This window comes from Zonotrichia leucophrys, chromosome 3, assembly GCF_028769735.1.
Source record: "Zonotrichia leucophrys gambelii isolate GWCS_2022_RI chromosome 3, RI_Zleu_2.0, whole genome shotgun sequence".
Taxonomy (NCBI): domain Eukaryota; kingdom Metazoa; phylum Chordata; class Aves; order Passeriformes; family Passerellidae; genus Zonotrichia; species Zonotrichia leucophrys.
The window spans coordinates 73,384,733-73,403,815 of NC_088172.1; the positions used below are offsets into that span (position 1 = coordinate 73,384,733).

General features: G+C 39.0%; 1 protein-coding gene across 5 annotated transcripts in view; it reads left to right on the forward strand.

Moving 5' to 3' along the window:
- The window catches only part of SMYD3 (SET and MYND domain containing 3), a 395,552-nt gene that overhangs the window by 349,985 nt on the left and 26,484 nt on the right, over positions 1-19,083 (forward strand). For all 5 annotated transcript variants that reach the window (XM_064708804.1, XM_064708805.1, XM_064708808.1 and 2 more), the window contains one exon: positions 201-375. In XM_064708804.1, the coding sequence (XP_064564874.1) occupies positions 201-375 (175 nt within the window). The remainder of the gene's footprint in view (positions 1-200; positions 376-19,083) is intronic.

Here is a 19,083-nt window from a genome sequence, read left to right on the forward strand (position 1 = left end):
TTTGCTAAATGTAAACAAAGCACAATTACCTAAGCTGCCACTTCAGCATTTAAGTATGTTTTTAAGAATTGTAGCAGAGTCTGAAATGATGACAACTTTTCTATTTTAATGCTTGGAGGCTCTTACTCCTTGCTAAACAGCATTTAGAAGTTGTATTTTCATCTGATTAAATAAATTTCTTTAACTAAGGCCAATAACAGAGTGGAAGCATGTTCTGGCAAGGTGCCAGAATCTCTTGAGGGGCCACAAGGGTCATCTCCCAGATACAAATATCTACCAGCTGAAAATGCTTGACTGTGCCATGGATGCCTGTATTAACCTTGAATCCTGGGAAGAAGCACTGTATTATGGCAGCAGGACTCTGGAACCATACAGGTAAGGGATGTAATTGGTTCAGTTGCTTCCAAAGAGAGGGGAGAGCTGGCTGTCTCATTAAAAGTGAAGACTGTGCTTCTTCTTGATACTTCTTACTGTTTTCATTTCTTGTGTGTATCTTGCATTGCTTTCTAGGTTGGTGAATAAGGCAGGATGGTCATTCTGCTTTCACAGTCAGGCTGAAAGCAAATAAAAGAATGACAGGAACTATAAAAATAACAACAACTTATTATCTCCTTGTTTTTTCGTGTGTTCAGATGCTGCCCCATCCCTGATCAGAAACTGACTTTCTGTTTCAGACTCCATTGACATGAGGATATCAGTGTTTTATGCTGAGACAGGGCAAAAGTGAGGGACAGGTGGCTTGTTGAAATAATGTGTATTCTCTGTCTACTCTATACATAGATTTTACAGAAAGAATAAAAAAATTCTTGAAAAGTGAAATTTCAACTGGAAATTGAAATTGAAAAAGCTCCTGGTCTTTATTCTGGGGAGAGATCAAGGTGGTGAAGTGCTTGCTTTTTTTCTCTCCTGATCAGTACTTGCTCCTGTGCTATATGCTGGGAGAGTTTCTGAGGCTGATGGTCTTTTGTTGATAAGGATAGTCTAGGAGTTCCTACATAATGTGATAAGGCTTGAAATTGGTTGGAGCCTGGAGTTGTAATGCAGCTTTGGTTATCTAGTACAGAAAGGGCAGGTGCTTCTGCTTTGGTCAGTGTGCTAAAAGCTTTAGAAGACTCACATCTTTGGGTTCTGAATAGTTGCATTGTTTGTAACTAAATGTAAGCCTGTGCTGAGTGTCCAGGTACAATGTCATTCACACATGAATGTTCATCCTCAGGAAGGTATTTTTTACAGCATCCATTTCCTCTCTGCTGGTGCACCACGTGATGTTTCAATACACTGGGTGAGTGTGAGGGGTGTGCTAGAGCTGAGCAATATGCTCTGCTGTGAATATGAACATTTCAGATGTTACATATTTTCCTTAATCAAATGGAGATGCCATCAGCATTCTGCATTTTGCCTGAGGAAATCCCATATGGCAGCCTGTTTCTGAATAAAACTCTGGGCTTCACTTGAGGAACATAGTGTTTCAGAGCTTTCACTAAAAAGTGATCATTGATAAACCTGCATAGGCTGTGGTGCATCACAACTGTGGAGTAGGTCTGTGTTCCTAATGACTGTTCATTTTCACAGAGGAGGACATGAGTGCCTGAAAATTTTCATGTTTCTCAAGGGTGAAATTCACGTTGTGCATGTCCCACTTAACCTTTTACAGAGGGCTTATGTAGTACTGCAGCAGTACATGCTTCCTGCCAGTGTTCTACCTTGTGGCACACTTCGGATGAACAGAGTATTCTGTATGTTTAAATGTTCCCTATTAAATATAAAAACCAAACCTCAGTTGTTCTGGGTTGGTTTTTTATATTAATTCAGTTCTTCACAACTGAAAACTGAGCATTTATTTTCTGCAGTCATTTCTGAGAGCAGAGATTATAGTGAGACCAAGTGCAGTCTTAGCAGATAATTTAATAAAGCTTTCTCTGTTTTGCTTACTGAAGTGTACCATCGTTTTCAAGCTGTTTCATGCAGCAGTTTGGAGATGAAGGATTTGACTGTGCATCCAATTAGCATCTCTTAAGGTAATAATTATTTACATGAGATATTTGACCTTTTTTGCACCTTGGAGAGCTTGTTGTTATTCTCTCCTCACCCAAAAGCATTACTTAAGAGAGATTTTCAGTTGTTTCTTTTTCTTTTTACCTTCAAGTCATCACTACAAGCTTTGACACACCTGAAACAAAATCCTCAGTTTCTCATTACAACAAATTGTGCCCTAAGCAGCAGGAGAGCAAATCCTAGGAAATCCTTTGGGATACATTGAATTTCTCCTGTTGAATCAATCTACTGCTTGGCTGCTCCTGCAGTTCCATTATAGCTACCTATTTTCCTTTCCTCAGCTCTGGAAAAAGTATTCATACAGATCTCCACAGGGAATCACCTGAGAATTCACTCAGTCCATATAAATAGGAAATCATTGTTACAACTTTAAAGGCTCTGGAGACTTGGTCAGAACCAGTTTTAATTTCAGGTAATGTGTTTATTGTGCATTTTCCATTCCTTTAGCAGCAGGATTAATTTTCAGTGCTGTGTGACATATTGTATCATAATGTATGTTTTCATTATGATGCTTGCTGACTTTTTCAGAATCATCCACTTCATGTAAGTGGCAGAGATAGATCTGTACTACATAAAACTGATTTGTCATGCTGCATACCCAGCCCAGTGTTTTAGGTAGCAATAATAACCCATAAGGAGCATTGTTCAGGACCCCTGATAGGGTTTAGCAAACAGAAAGGAAGAGGTAGTGTCTGCCAAGACGAAAAGCTGCCTTCTCCTTTTGTGCTGAGCTGTAGCCATCCATTTTTTGTTAAAACCTACAACATGTACTTTCACTGAATAGCCTAAGCCAAGTGTATCTACATGGCTTTCCTAGAAAATGCCACATTAATAGCTTGTCTGTCCAAGAGCCTTAACCAAAGCTAAGACATTTGCCTAAGTGAAAGCTGCCCCATGTCATAGTCAGCGCTCAGCAGCTTGCAAAAATAAACTTCCTTTCAAAAATCCTCATGAGCCTTAACCACAGAATAACAGAGTATCAGCAAGAGGTGTTACACGGGTTTGTCATGTCTCAGTTAGCACATTCACACTCTGCTCTGACTGCTGCTCGTGAAGGATCAGATTCAGAGATACTGAGAAAGACAGATTTCCCTTAGGTTACCTCAGAGGAAGGACCCAGCATTTAGCCCTTAGATTACTGACAAGGCACATATGTTCTGGAGATTAGGTTTGGGATATATTTTCCCCTTGTCTCAAGTATTCAGTGTTTTACACTGCTGCCAGAGAGTGGAAAAATGCATCTGTTATAAAACTCAGCTAGGTGTCCTCAGCTTTTGTGACAAGGGTAAGAGGAGGAAAAGAAGTAACTATGTGACACCACAGGCCTGCTGGGCTTACCTGCTGGATGACACCATGTCACCTCTTTGGGCTCATGGCACATCAGGTTGGTGAGATTCTGATACAGAGACAACAAAAATGTTCATCGATTTCTGCTCTGCACTGCTTATAATCCCCTGCTGAATTTCAAGCTAATGTAGAAATCCCACTGGTTTTCAGATGGGTTGTTTTAATTGAAAACCCTTCATCTCCAGTGCTGCAGCATTAGAAGTAACTGGAGGGCTGCAATATAACAAGAGAAAATCCCTTCTTTTATGCCCTGCAGAGGTGCTGTGCAGAGGTGCTGCTCTGGCTCCTCACCCAGCAGCCCTGCACGTCCTTCCCCCTGCGGCCCCTCCACTGAGTCAGCACAAATGCAGGGCTTGTGCAATGTGCCTGCTCTGCTCCTGCAGTGGCAGGGAGCTGGGTAGGTGCAAGCACCCCATATTTGTGTTATCTGTGCGTCATTTGTCCGCCCTTCTACCTCCTCCTATTCTCCATCCCTTCCAGTAATATTTTGTAGTACCTCATTACTTCACCTTTTGTCAGTGACTGACAGGGAAAGCAAAGCCAGTGAGTGCAGTTTTGGATTGTTCTGCAAAGGGCTGGGTTTAAGAGCAGTGGCTGGTGTGTTCTTATCTTTTTCTGGGAACATGGTTGAATTTTCAGTGGGTTAATGAAATACCAGCCAGGAAGTTTTGATTTAGAATTCTAATTCAATATATATGATGGTCTATATTTTCTAAGTATGTGAACTTCAATCAAAAGGCAGATTAAAAATTGATGGTTGCTATAGTATCCTTTTCTTGAATCATGGTCTTGTAAAAAAGCCAAAAGAAGCTATAGAACTTAATATTATTGGAACAAACTCTAAACCTATTTTCTCTTCTTCAAGAAGGATTTCCAGTAAACGGTCTGACTTTCTTTTGGTCTGATTTTCCCCCCCTTTTGAATGAATTTAGAAAAAAAAAATCCTTTTTTTACAGCTATGTGTTTTGCAATACACATGTGATATATGCAATGACTGGAAATCATTCTTTTTTATCAAATATCTTTGGCTCTTTAGTGAGCTCAACAGACTTCTGTGTGCTGGCCAGTTCTGAGGCACTTGAATTGAATTTGTGTTTACGTTGAAAGCTAGAGAACCGAAAAATATCCCCAAAACTGCACTGCAGTGATGAGCAGGGCCACTGGGGGATGCTCCTGCTCAAGGGTTACAGCCTGGCTCCGTCGCCAGTCGGCACCCTGGTTATGGAAGGTCCCCCGGGGCTTCGAGCGTGGCTGAACCTGGAGACAGCACTAATTCCGTGACCAAAGTTCAATGTCTTAATCATAAACCATCAGTTGTAAACATAAATCTTACCTCTGGGATCACCCGAGAGGGAGAGAAAAATGTCAAGGTGGAGAAAGCAATTTAAAGAAATAATGAAACAAAGAACAGAAAGAACTAAATCTTCCTTATTCACATTGCTGGGGGTTTTAGAAAATGCCCATGGCATTTGATGTTTAGGGCAAAATGTGTCAAAAGAAGAGGAAAACCCAGTATAAATAAGAGTGTATTGTCTCTGGTTAATTATAGGTAATTCTTCCAAAGGACAGATGTTTGTAGCAATATTTACACCATTTTTGGCTTCAGTGTACCCATTTTGTCCATACACAGGGATAATGCTTGTCACTGGGCTGATATGTTCAGGAATCCATTCAAACACTTGAGCAGCCCACTTCTGTCTTTCATTCCTCCCGACTTCCTGCCCTCCACTCCCAATAACCTTCTCCAAAAAATGAAAAAGAGAGGTTTTACACCTGAAGTCTGGTGCCTAAGTTACCTATGACCTGATCAATCCCTTTCCCATGTAGGAAATGGATTTTCTGTTTTGCTGGTTGCTTGCTGTGTGTGTCTGCCGAGCATCGTCACCTTCAATTCTTTGGTTCTTTCCTAGTTTTGTTTTTCTTGTATGTTTCCATAACAACCCTGAATTGTCCCCCAAAGTGATACTGACCTTCATGGTCCTCAATGACTTCCATAAACTCACACTTCCATAAGTGCTCCCCCTTCCACCTTTCTTTATTTTCACTTATTGTGCATATGGGAAAAAATTCTTACTATTCTCTCCAGTCATGCCAGCTGTTTTTTTGGTGTAATTTTGATGTCACTGGTTTGTCCAATAGACTCTGTCACACATGAGTAGAAGCTCAACAACAGCAGTGTTAATTTGCAGTGCCTTGTTCAGTGTATACCACATTTTTTAGGCTAAGATATCCTTAAATAACTTCATTGCTGCAAGATTTTTGGATCAGTGCATGTCCAGTAGCTCTGTATTTGTATACTGGTGCTTACTGTCTTCAGTTTTAGCTTCTAGTTTCAGGTTTAGTTTCTAGTTTCATCTTTCATTCATGTCAAGAGCTATTTGAATTTGAATTTTACAGATAGTGATCTCCTAGTGATGTTAGTGAACTAAATCACTAAGTTTCCCAGAGTTGCGTATTTCTCTGACACAACTGCAAGTGTTGATTTCTTCATTTCTCACATAGCATTTCCAGGTGTTCTTAGATTTCACAGATCTTGAAAGCTCTGTGTTCTTTGAAATGATAACTTCATCTGCAGGGATTTCTTTTGGGCTTTTGGGTTTTTTTTGGTTTTTTGTTGGTGTTTTTTTTTTTTTTTGTTGTTGTTGTTGTTGGTGTTTTTTTTGTTTGTTTGTTTTTTTGTTTGTTTTTTTTTACTGTAGGATCACTTTCGGATTAAGATGTTAGACCATTTAGAGAGGTTCGTGCTTTATCTTGAATAAGGATTTTGGTCCCAGTCTATCTGCCTACCAGGGCCAAAAAATTCAGTTTACTTTTGGTATTTCTTGGTTTTTTGCTTTTCTTTTTTACTTAAGCGCTAATAGCTGGTATTTTTGTCTTGTAATCAGGGGATCCTCTCTTGGGTTTTTATATGTACATGCTTGCAATTACAAAATTTGTACAATTGCAAAAAGTAAGGAGTTATGCAGCCATTACCTGAGCTCTTTTCATTAGTCTGCTTGCTATTACACACTAGTTAAAGGACACACATTATAAAACAGTAGTGAGTATATGCATGAGCAGATATTACAAAGATTTGTGTGCTGTGAAAAAAAAAAGCAACACAGTTATTCTATTGAAACAATTTTGAGAACAATTTTGGGGAATACACAGTGTCTGTATGGATTTTGCAAAGAAGAAAAGGGTGGATTTGATGGCATACAGATTCTAAACAAAGGTTTGGTTAGAACCAAAACTTAAATGAGGTTGGGAAGTGCTTTCAAGGGAGCAATTAACACTTAAAAAATAGAGACATATGAAACATCTATGGCATTTTGGATTCCTTTGACCGTAACTGAACATTGCTTTGCAAAACCTACTTTAGAGGTAGAAATCATGGTGAAAGGGAGAAAAAAAGGAGGAGAATCACTTTAAAAGATGGATAAATTACAATTCTATCTCTGATGAAAGAGAAAAAAGGAGAGGACATGAAGGAAACAGGAGCAGAGAAGCTGTAAGGGACAATGCATTCTCTGAGGGGAGAATTAGGAAGAGTCTGATTTTAGTCATAAAATACCCATTTCTTTGTTAGAGTAAATTGTCAATTTGAGTTGAGGAAGCAGAGAGAGGAGACTTGGCAATACTTCCAAGGTGGAAATCAATTAAAAGTTCCTTGTGGTACAGATGCGAACAGTAGTGAAAAAGTAAAATTGTGGTATTTAAGCAAGAAAACAGAGATAATAGAGATAAAGGCTAAAACAGATGAAAAGGCAGTATTTTTCCCCATTGAAAAACCCAGAAGAGTTAGTGAAAAGGAAAACCATAGTCATGAGGAAGAGAAGAGGAAAGGAGCAGTGGATAAGGAGAGCAAAGAAATTGAAGAACAGAGTTTGTTTAAAGGGTGAATCAATGTGAATGGCCAGGGAGAGTGAGAGATGGAAAGATGGTGCTTTGAAGAGGGGTGTGCTGAGCCTGAAAACCGAAGGAGGTATTGTCAAACAAGAACCATGACAATGAATTACTAAGTTCCTAGTGAGATGACCCATGCAGCAGGGAATGCAAAGAATGAAGATCACAGAGGTTGTGTAGTAAAATAGGTGATGCTGAGTAAATCTGAAATTTCACAGACTCATATTGATGGGAAAGGAAGAAAAAAAGAAGAGCATGCAGACGGGAGGAAAATGTAAGTTACTGCAGTGAGCAAATCCTAGGGACCACACAGTTAGTGATGAAATGGTAGACTGCAAGCTCATCAGATCTTGAATTTGCCTGCATTTGAGTAAAAGGGCTAAAATGTTGTGGAAGATGTAATTAGGAATGTTTTATTTGGATGTACCTGAAAACCAGGAATATCCTTATTTTTGGGTGCATAAAGTTACCTTTGTTAACAGGTTCACTCCTGTCCACCATACCAAATCCATATGAACTGTATTTCACTTGACCTGGTCAAGATCTGTTAATCAATTTTCCTTAACCCCATAAAACTAGAAAATCCGATCCTTCTGTACAAAGGAAGGATTGGAGGTATCAAACCTAATTCTAAATTATCTAATCCTGGTATGAGAACCAACACAGCCACATTAAGCAAGTACTCTGCCTTATGTAATTAGCAGTAGAATTGTGCCACAGGGAAATGCTGAGAATACCAACTACTGTGGAAACACTACTTGTGCTACCTCATAAATCCAGCAGTTTATGGCTTTTAGAAATTTAGTCAATGCCTAATCTTTCTAATATTGGATTATGCAATTTCAAGTGAAAGAGTTGATGTTGTATTGACCTTCTGATCAACTGTAAAACCCTTCTGCATGTATTCCCTTGGCTGCCACAAAAGGTGCTTCGTTTCCACTCTGGTTTTCTACTAGAAATTCTATCTGCTTTAGGGCAGAATCCCAACTACTTGTGTGCCGGTATCCAGCCCTGAGATGCTTCTCACCTTCAGATAAACCAGTTCCATGGTTAAGGAGGTAATTCAGTGCTGCTTCTCTCCTCTTCCCCTGAGTTTACTGGAACTTCTTTTCTAGGGTTCAGTTTGTCATTCTATCATCAGGCAAGACACAGAAGCCTGAATCAGCTTTATTTATGTGACTTTGAACATGAAAGTAGGAAGAAAGAAACCAAAAGCAAATGATTTTGGGTAGAGAGCAGAATAAAGATGGTAACTAATTACAAATGCGGGAATGCTAAAATACAGGCAGGCTATAGTGCTGCTAAGGAAAAAGGTTCACAGAAACAGAAAGTGTCTGCCCAAAGGGCCATGGAAACTGACGAATGTGAGAGCAAGAGAAACAAATCAAAGAGGAAAGAATCACCCTCAGAAAATAATGCAAGCCCACTGATTAATAATAAAAATTACATATTTTAAAACCAAAATAAAGTCATCTTCTAGGAATGCAATGCAGTCATGTCCAGTGAAGGAAGAGCATGGGTCTATGATATAGGCAACCAAAGAATGATGACAAGAAGCCTGGAAATATCAAAATTAGGGTGAAAAGACCTTTCTTTTAGCTCTTTCCCATCATCACAAAATATCAAAAAGGGAGAGGGCAAAGCAAATGGCTACTTGCCACACTCTCCTAAGTTGCAAACCCTCTCCTAAGAGGAAAATCAGCTTTCACTAGCCATGCAATGTGCTCTTGCAGGCTACAGCTGATGGGCTGCCAGAAGTGAAGATAAAGTTCTGGAATCAAAGTGTTTTCATTGCAGCGACATCATGAATTCATTTACATCTTAATTCAGGTATGATGAATGATGCACACCATTGTTCTTTTAAGGCCAGCCAGCCTTTCAGAAACCTTCTAAAAACTGGCAAAAGTGACAGCCAACAAGTGGAAGCATCCTGAACCAGCTCTTTCTACTTGAATCACTGTTGATGAAATAGAAAAAAGAAAATATTTTCATTCAATAGTGTGCTTGGCAGACTTTGAAAAATGGAATTAGATCCTGTTTTGCTGTGAAACAAAAGTCACCGTATATAGAGTCATAAAAAGGAAAAAATATTTAGGAGATTAATTTTCTCAGCATAGGGCTAATTTGCAAGATTTACCAAAGCATTTGTGAAGTATTTGCTTTAGACTCTGGCATAAACTACATGTTGTAAAAATGTTTGTATAAATATGACTGGAGACCTTGCTTAAGAAGAATGGAAAATTGCTGCATGTTGTAGTTTGAGATGTTCTGAAACACAGACATTGTGTCTTCTGAAATGCAACACAACTTCTCAAATCTTACCAAAAAATCACAGAGTAAATTATGACCAGAGGAATGCCCTACTAATTAGTTGCATGGTCTCATGGCCATAGCTAAAGATAAGTTATCTTAGATATTTGTCTCAGTACCGTGCCAGCATAAGGTCTCTTACTTTTCAAGGGATTTCAAAATGCCTAACCAAGTTGGGTAATATTACCTCTGCCAATTCAACATCTCAGAATTTTGAGATGAAAAACAGGCTTGCGTGCTTACAGTAAGATAAAATCCTGAATGCATACTCAAGCTTTATCAGTTGCTACCTGTCTGGATGCAGTTCATCTGGGTATTGTCTAAGTTTGCAGTTCAAGCCAGCTCTTCCAATGCTGGATGTTTATTAAGAGATGATATTAAATTGTGTTAGGTTGCTTGTGCCAGTAAAGAAAAAAAACAGAGATGGAGGGGGTGGGAACTGTGGGTTGCAAGGTCTTTTGCATGTGAGACAGATCAACATTAATCTGTGACACAAAAGTATATTGACTTAACTAAAATTGTTAATTTTATTAAATACCCCATGCTTTCAACCCCCTGCCTTTCTCTGAAAGCAGCACTGTCCCAGGGAAGTATTCCTGACTTCTGATACCTTGAGGAGAGCAAGAAAGTCCAGTGGTTAAACTGTGATGTGTTAAATTATGTTTAACACATTAAAGAACAACCAACTCTAGATATTGCAGTGGAACAGGACTTTTCCCATCTTGTTTGCTGTGGTGAGGACTGTCACTGTTCTTGATCTTTGCATCTGAAAACCCCAGGGTAGAGCATTGACTGCATCCAGTGACACTAAAAGAGCTCACAGCAAGTTGCACTCAGACCCTGCTGAGCAAAAAAAGAGAAGAGTGACAAAAGTCTCTCATAAATTGAAAGGACACATCTTCATGGAAGTCAGGGCTGGGATGTGGATCCCAATCTCACCACAGCGCTCAGCAACATACAATTCACTGGAGAAAGCACTTCACTGGCAGCCAGTTTCTTCTCCCAGGTAACATATGGCAGGATGAGAGGAACTGGGCACAAGGCAAAACATGGGAGGCTTAGATTGGATATTGGGAAACATTTCTTGACTGAAAGGGTGGTCAGGCATTGGAATAGGCTGCCCAGGGATACTGCACCATCTCTTGTGCAGTATTCAAAAGCTGCGTGGATGTGACACTTGTTGGTATGGTGTATTGGTGAATTTCATAGTGCTGGGTTAACAGCTGGACTCAAGGATCTTAGAGGTCTTTTCCAACCTGTATGATTCTAAATTTCACTGTTGGTGATAACAGTGTGGTGTACATAGTGAGGGATCAGTCTGCCTAGGGAGTGAATTACTGGGCCTTCTTCTATGAAATCTATTTCAGTGGTCAGAACTGGATAAATATTTACCAGATAGAATGCAGAAAAAAATTGCTTACAATTTTCCTGCTGTTCACCCCAAAAAGCTATCCCTTCCTTTTTGTGTCCTGTATTTAATCATCAAACAAGATTAAGTTCTTGACTGCTCTGAATTCAAAGAGCTTGGTATACATCAAGTAAGGGTGCAAAGGCTTTTCCATGGAACTTCACCTTTCTCCCAAGCACAAATGCAAACATTCATTGCATATGTTCACGTTTGCATATACTCAGATGTGTTCCTCTTGCTGTCACGGCTTCCTAACCAGGTAAATCCACAATTAACTGGGTGTTTTTAGAAAGTTGTGTTGTATTTTACTTCATTTTTTCAGTTAATAGTGTTTTTGATATATTAATTCCTGTCTTTGCAGTCCTTTTACCAAGATTTCTTCCTAATGGATTCAAGCAAATATGCTTAAGCCAGGCAAGTTGTGTTCCAGTAAATAGCACTTTCCTTTGGCCCTTCCTGCACGCTCCTCAGGTGGCTCATCCCTGGCTCTCAGAGCTACCCTTTGGCAAATTTCTGCTTACTTTTGTTTAACTGAGGTTGACAAAGGTAATTTGATTTCCTGGGCCTTGGGCAGTGGTAGTGACCGCGATGGCTTAAATAGAGATACCTTTGCCTGTTCCTGAAACAGAGTTAGTGTGTTGTATTCCAGGCCATAGCACTACCCCAGGTTGTGATTAAGTGCTTAGTGAGTTCCATTTCCTTATAAGAACATGTGTAAGAACCCAAGAATGTATGCCACAAGTGAACTAAGCATTAATCTGTCAGCAGCTTAAGTGTGTTTGGGATAGTGCAATGGAAATATGTGGTATAGTGACACAGTGTTTGTTCTCTGGGAAGCACTTAAGAGCAGATGGAACCTGTAAAATGGATTGATTTGTGAAAGTGTGCAGCTTCTATCAGATTTGCTTGATGCTTACTTGTTTTAACCCAAATAAACACAGGCCACATGTGTTTGAATTTTCAGTAAGGTGCTGGTAGCTACATGTGGAGAATCCAACATTAATAAGTGCACAGAAACTCATAATGAAGGGACTTCTGTTTAAAAGGCATGCTTTTGTCCTAAAATAATGAGATTAGTAAAAATTAGCACATAATCAAGGAAATATCCTAAGGAACTGAAAAAAAAAAATTAAGGTTCTACAACAACATAAAGAATACAACATAAAGAATACAATGCTGGAGTCTCATTTCAGTTAAATGGAAAATTAAGTCAGTAGCTGGTATGTGTTAAAATTCTGGTATAAATCAAAAACATCTATAAAAATGAGCTACTTTTGTATGGAAATTACATAAAAATCTGTAACATTTTTAAATTAAATGTTAAGAATTCTGCAGATCTGTTGAAGCACACTGTAAAACTCTGTAGACTATGGTTGCAAGTTGAATTTCATTAGGGTATATACGTAAGGAAGACATTTGCATCCTTAGAGATGACTTTCTGGCCTCTTTCACCTGCTTACCTGAAAAATAATAAATCCTATGTCAAGATCTGGATGACTCTTATATTTGTGCAATGCTTCACCACTACTTTAAGGACATGGTTGTGTGCTACTGCAGCAGCAACAGTTTGGTTTTTCTGTTTCAGGATTTGGATGAAATTGACCCTTGGCATGGAATTTTCAGACAGCCTACATTGACATTTATCTAATTGTTTTATACTGAACTAAATCAGTTTAATAAGTGAATCAAAAGAAAGGCTAGATTTTCATTTTTTGAAAGCAAGCATATCAATGCATCTGCCAAAATTAAAAAGAGTATGTGGATTTCTGCCATCTTGCCTTCTGTGTGGTGCAGAATTTCTGTACCTGTAGCACAGATCCTGTTTCAGCTGATTGCAAGAAATTTGCCTGGGGTGAACAGAGGAAGAAATAATATTAAAAATGTATCTTTGGAAATATAATTCCACTCTCGTGAATTGTGTGTGCTGCAGTCTTCAGTTAACTTTAAAACTACATTTTATATGTTCTTCAGGGTACAGTATATAATATTCTATTAAGCTATTTTGCATGTGGTGTTGGTAGGACACATCCTTGGCATGATTTTGAAAGGCTCAGTAAATGTCATACCTCTTCCTAAGGGAATCTTGACTATGCAAAATATGGCAAAATGTGTATAGCTGCACAGAAAAACACAGTTGTTCCCACAGCAATATTGTGTCAGGAATATTCTTTCAACCCAGAGCACTGGAAAGCAGAATGGCAAGGTCCAGGGACATGACATAAAAGAAAGATTGTCATACATTGTCCCAGTAAGAGCTTGGTCTTTCAGCAACCAGTTAGAAATTAAAGACATGTCAGTGCCAGTGAGGCTTCTCTGATTGTGTTATCTGTGTGTGTACCTTTGCTTGTTAGTGCTACCTAGCAACTTACATAAAGACACAGATGTCAAGTGGATGAGGTTCCTACAAGTCAGGAGAATATAAGAGGCCACATATAGAGTGCCTATAAAGAGCGAAGCTGTTTAAGCTCATGTTTGAATGTATTAGTAGACACCAAAATATCCGCATAGCAAAAAGCAGTTTTTAATGTCCTGGTGCAGGGGAAAAAGCTCCACACCCATCTTAGCCTAAAACAACCACAAATCACAAGGAGTTTGGTAAATTTAGGTGCTCCTGCAACTAGTTGAAAGCTGTGATTCTGCTGTTCTCCTCAGTGGCACAGCTATAGGCAGAAGCTAAACCCCTGTCACCCTTATTGAGGAAAGGGAGAAAGTACAAAGGACATGAAAGAGCCATAAATAGCAGCCAGTATATTTCTTTATTCTGAGGCCCATATTTCTCTTAGAAATTATGCCATCAGAACTCAACATCTGTATTTAACACACACAGTGCTCTGTGATATTGCATCTCAATGAATGCTTTAGATTAACAGAATTTACACAGTATCAGTGAAAACATTTGCTTTCCTGCCTGCTTTTTGTGCTATGGAATTGTGGATTTGGTATGTTTTAATTAGTTTTGTCTTATTTTTAATGTACGGAGAAAAAAATACTATGGTAAAAATGGGTAAAAATTTTAAAACCAAGGAAAATCTTAAATTGTGTCTGCTCTTTCAGTGTTACTGGAAGATCAGATGGAAGAAAAAGTCATTGCATACACAGCAGTTCTTCCATTATGTGGAAGAAAAAGTCATTGCATGCACAGCAGTTCTTAGTACACTGCCTGGACGAGGTTGAGAAGTTTTGTTGAGTCTGCATTCTTTTATATATCAAAGTCAACACAATCTTTGGCAATGTTTTTGGGAAAAGTTCAAGGCCATCAGGGGAATACTTGGCATTGTTGTAGTTATTGACAACGTTCTCTTGGCTTCCTTAAGGCTTGAGTTTCATCTCTTGTGCTGGTTCTAGATCAGTCAGCTGTAGATGGCTTATGGATGAGTCATAGGGAAATGTCCCCAGTATTTTCAGAGCTGTCACGTCTCACATGCCAGGTAGGAAACTTCATCTTCTGACCTCTCCTTTGTTCTCCCCACCCCTGGTAGAATGGCTGTTGCTTCTCTCTCTGTGTCTGTCACATCTAACAAAAAAGATCCCTGGGAAAAGTCAGCTGGAAAAATTTATTGTTGGATAATTGGTTATTCTGGAGCAATGCTGCAACAGGTCCTCCTCTCTTACATGCCTGGAAGTGCAGTCAGTCACATGCCCGTGCACTTGTCCTCCTATGCAGGAATCTCATGTGTGTGGTTCCTGTAGTGTGCTACTCTTCCTCCCATCTCTATGGGAATGGTCACTTCCATAAATTCAAGACCTGCCTCCTTTCACATACATAATTTTTAAATTAGCTAACTTCTCTGTAAGTTAGCTACATTTACAGCTTTTGATCACTGCAGGAGTTTTTGTTACAATATGTTGACAGATGTTTCTATTTCTCCCTGGGTTCAATGAATCTGCTCTTTAATTTTAGCATAGCCACATTTTGCAGTTTTACTTTATTCTCAATAGTCGAATATACCTGCTTTTCACAGCCTGATGGAGATAAAAAATTATTTTATCATTTAACCCAGAAAAACAGTTACTTAGAAAGCAGAGAAACTTTTGTGAGCCATCATTATAGCACTCTTCTCTGTGTAATGCACCTTCTTATGCTAAGCAAAAATATTTTGGATAATTAAAAAAAAAAAACAACCCGACATTATCAAGCTTTCTTTTTTAGTCATGAACCTGTAATTTAACATCAGAGACAAAATATAGGGAATGAGTTCATGGAAATAAAAATTGAATTTATAATTAAAAAATTTGAAGCTGTCCAACTGCAATGCTTTTCTTTTGAAAAGCATACTGTGCAGAGTAAGAGTTAGTTACAAACTATGACAGTCCTTAATAACCTGGTATTTATGTACTTAACATTTCTCAGAAACCTTTCTTTTTACATGGGGATTATATTGGGCCAGAAGCATCCTAAGATTGTGTATCCATTGGTGTGAAGATGGATACTTGCATGACTGCCACCTTCTTCTTTATTCTGTCACAGCTCTTGGGTTTCAGTGATTTCAGTACAGTAACTTTATTTAGAAATATTTTTATATTTTTTTAAAGCAGACAGAGGTTGGTGGATCAGGGGGACCAGAGGTAATTATACTATTTAACTTGGAGTATTAGAAAAATGAGGCCAGGATGTCCTTAGTAAGAATAAATCCAGCCTCTGACTAATGTGTAATATGTTATTATGTTGTTTGTGGAAGTGTTGTGGATGGCTCATTACAGTCTGAAGGAGCAAGCCCTGATTTCTGTACTGCTTTGTTTTAAATAGCTGCCACCATTGCTCCTTCTCTAGTGTGAAAATATCTGTAAATATCTCCAGTTGTGTGCATTGTCTGCCTTGTGTCACTGCATGTTGCCCTGTTTCATCCCCAGTGCCAATCTCTGCTTGCCCTTTGTCGAAGTTATCATTGACCTTTAACTTTCTGCTGATCCAAATCATACCAGACCAGAGTCAAATGATACTTATGTAGGATATATCCAACCTTCTATGTCTAATAAGAATACTACTTTATTTCAGAAAAAAAAAAATTAATAGGCATGCTTTAAAGAATGTTGTCTGGTTAATTCTCCTCCTGAAGACAGCTTGCTAACAACAGTCTCTCAGGAGATCTGTTTTTCTTCTTTACATGTAAATGTTTGCCTTTTGTAAGCCCCAGATTTTCCTGAAGTGCTGTCCATAAATGTAGAAGGATACAGAGGAGTTGGCTGAAGACATGTGCACTGAGCATATTGGAAATTTACATTTTGTGGACTCCTCAAATCACAGGACTTCAGAGACCAGTTCAGTATGCTCCTTGTAGCCTTTCACTGCTTGTTAATGCACAGGTACTTCATGATAGCTGTGATCAACACCAGGGTAGGTTCTGCCTGTAAAAAGCTCCTGGCATGTTAGCTCTAAAGGAAAAAAATAACCACCATGCCAGTGCTCAGCCACTGAGTTGTTCACTGGCCTCCAGAGCTGAGGGAGCTATTTTTCCATTAGGTTTTTGCCTCTGACTGACTGAGTTTTATGTTGGCTCACTGAATGATAGCTATAGTGCAGTGTTCATGCAGTACCTGTTACCCATCAGAGAATTTACTGGAACTCTCTAGAATTTTAGATGGGCATAATGAAATTTATAGTGCAGAAACCAGAGTTTCAGGAGAATTTATAGCATTTCTCCTGCGTGCATTCCATCATATCTATCTCAGGGCAAAGCTCACACTGTGTTCTTTACCTTGGGGAATGTACTGCTGGTATCTTTATCTTCTGTTATCTAGGTGGTTTAGATTACCAGAACATCTTTGAGATTTCTACTTCAGTGCCAAATTTAACTAAAATTGACCAATGGATTCAGAAATTACTAGAGAACAGGCAGACAGATGATGACCCCATAAATCTTATTATCAGGCTGAAAAAGGGATTTTTTTCCTTGGCTGTCACAGAAGATAAAGCCAGCAGGTCAGGGAAGGACAGGCTTCCAGTAAGACAGAGTGTGACCAGGACATCAGTTCTTTCCAGCCTGAGACAGTCTGAGTCTGTGTGCATGGGTGACAGGTCACCAATTCCTACATGATCGAGGCATTATCCAGGAACTGTGACAAGGAGGAGTTCTAATGAGGGATTTGTTGAAATCTAACAAACCAGTTTTATGGCTATGTGTAGGAAGCATTCCTTCTAGGAATGAAGGGCAGCTTGAGCTGCAGAAGGGAAACCCTGTTAATGTGACTGAGCAATGACAACTGAAGATCTCAGTTTGTTAGGTGCCCTAGCACTGATTAGGTAGCTTTAGCTAGTCAGTCTATTGACTGCAGTGGAGCATTAATTTCTTCTTTCAAAGGCAATTTTGGCACCTGCCAAATATCTAAGTTACTTTCTTTTCCATATGGCCTTGGTCTCACATAACACCAAACACTGTCTTGTTATTTGCCCATGTCCCTGCCCATCTCAGGACACCTTCTCAGCACAGGCATGTATTTTCTTTTCCAAATGCCATCCATTTTCTCTTAGAAGACAAGACAAGCCACAAAGGACAAGCAGCAGCAGCCTGCCTGTGTTTGCCCACAAATACTATCACCACTTCCACTACCCAAATGGTGTCTTGCTCTAGATAATTCTCACCTCACCTTTGGTTGCTTTCCCAACATTTAAAACTGAGATATTTCAATCAAGGGGACACCCTTGCATAACCCAAAGCAATCCTCAAGGGACCATATCCTGGGAATTGCTATATTAGGATGAACCACCACCATCTTGCATTTTGTAATTTCCAGTAATGATTTTTCAGGAGCTGAATATGCCACTCCCCCACACCATGATTCAACTCAGCCGGAGGTCACTGGCCTCCATCAGTGTTATTAAAATTGGGCTTGAACAGAGCAAATTATTAACAGAGCTGAGAAAGGAATGAATAACAAGAAATTTATTTCCGAAAATTACTTCCTCCTTTGCCTCCAGAACAGCCATAAGCATATGTGCAGCTTTCTCAGATTTCTTTTAAGCAGAGTTCTTTAAATGAGTATATTTTAGAATATTTTAGAATATTTTACTATGTGACTGTATTGTGAGCCTTTAAAACTCAGAGCTCAGTTTTTATCCCTCAGGTAAAAATGCTTTTCTACCATACTAGCTGAGCATTGAGACACTTCCAGTCAAATGCAGGAGGTTAAAAATGGAGATAAGTCTTTCGCAAGTTTCTCCACAAGTGCAAAGTCATCTTGGAATCCTTGCTAATGCCTTTAATTATGAAAACCAATCTTTAACTTTACTAATTCACACATACAACTGTAATATGCATGCTATGAATATTTATTATAGTAGAATTCAAGTTGTCATTGACTGTGAAACAAAATCAAGGACCTGATAAATTCAGTTAAAATGCAGACAAGTATGTTCTACTTCATTGCAAAGTACAGGATATTTTGTGCTGCTTCTAGCACTCTTCTGAATTGAGGAAAAAAAAAAAAAAGAAGCAACATATACATTTCCAGATGCTGTTTATATGATCAAATGCTTAAAATATTTGCAGAGGGTTCTTTTTTACTATATGTAGATTATTTTTTTTTTAACCATATGGTCTAACTTGCTGTATGGTCTAGTTTACAGATCTAGTTTACCTCTCTTCTGTGTTCTTAACCCCGTTACTTCACACTTTCTGAGTGGTTCCTGACTTCCCAGAGCTACCCAAAATACTCCACCTAAGCCATTCATTCTGAAACAGAGAAGAGAAAGGAAAAAGTGTAATGTGGTGTGTTTGTGCTGGCTCCAGTGGTACCACCATCAACAGAGATTAAAGTAGCAATCCAGATGGTCAAAATCCCTTAGCTAACTTCTGGGTGAGAACAGGACAGTAAATAAATCTTCTGTTGAGGGTGAAAAACCTGGTGTTAGAGGTGAGAAAGTTGATTCAGTGGTTGCACATGCTGACATGCAAGATTGCTGACTCAGGTATATTTTCTTAGCCTGTCTGCCCCAGAAGACAGAAATGGACGTGTGCAAGTGAATTCATGACCCCATCGAGGAGAGCTGACAACAGCCACTGTCTGCTCAGTAAACAGGGCATGGGGACATAGCAAATGTTCCAGCAAAGACTGTGTTGCATTTTTGTTCTGGGATTTAA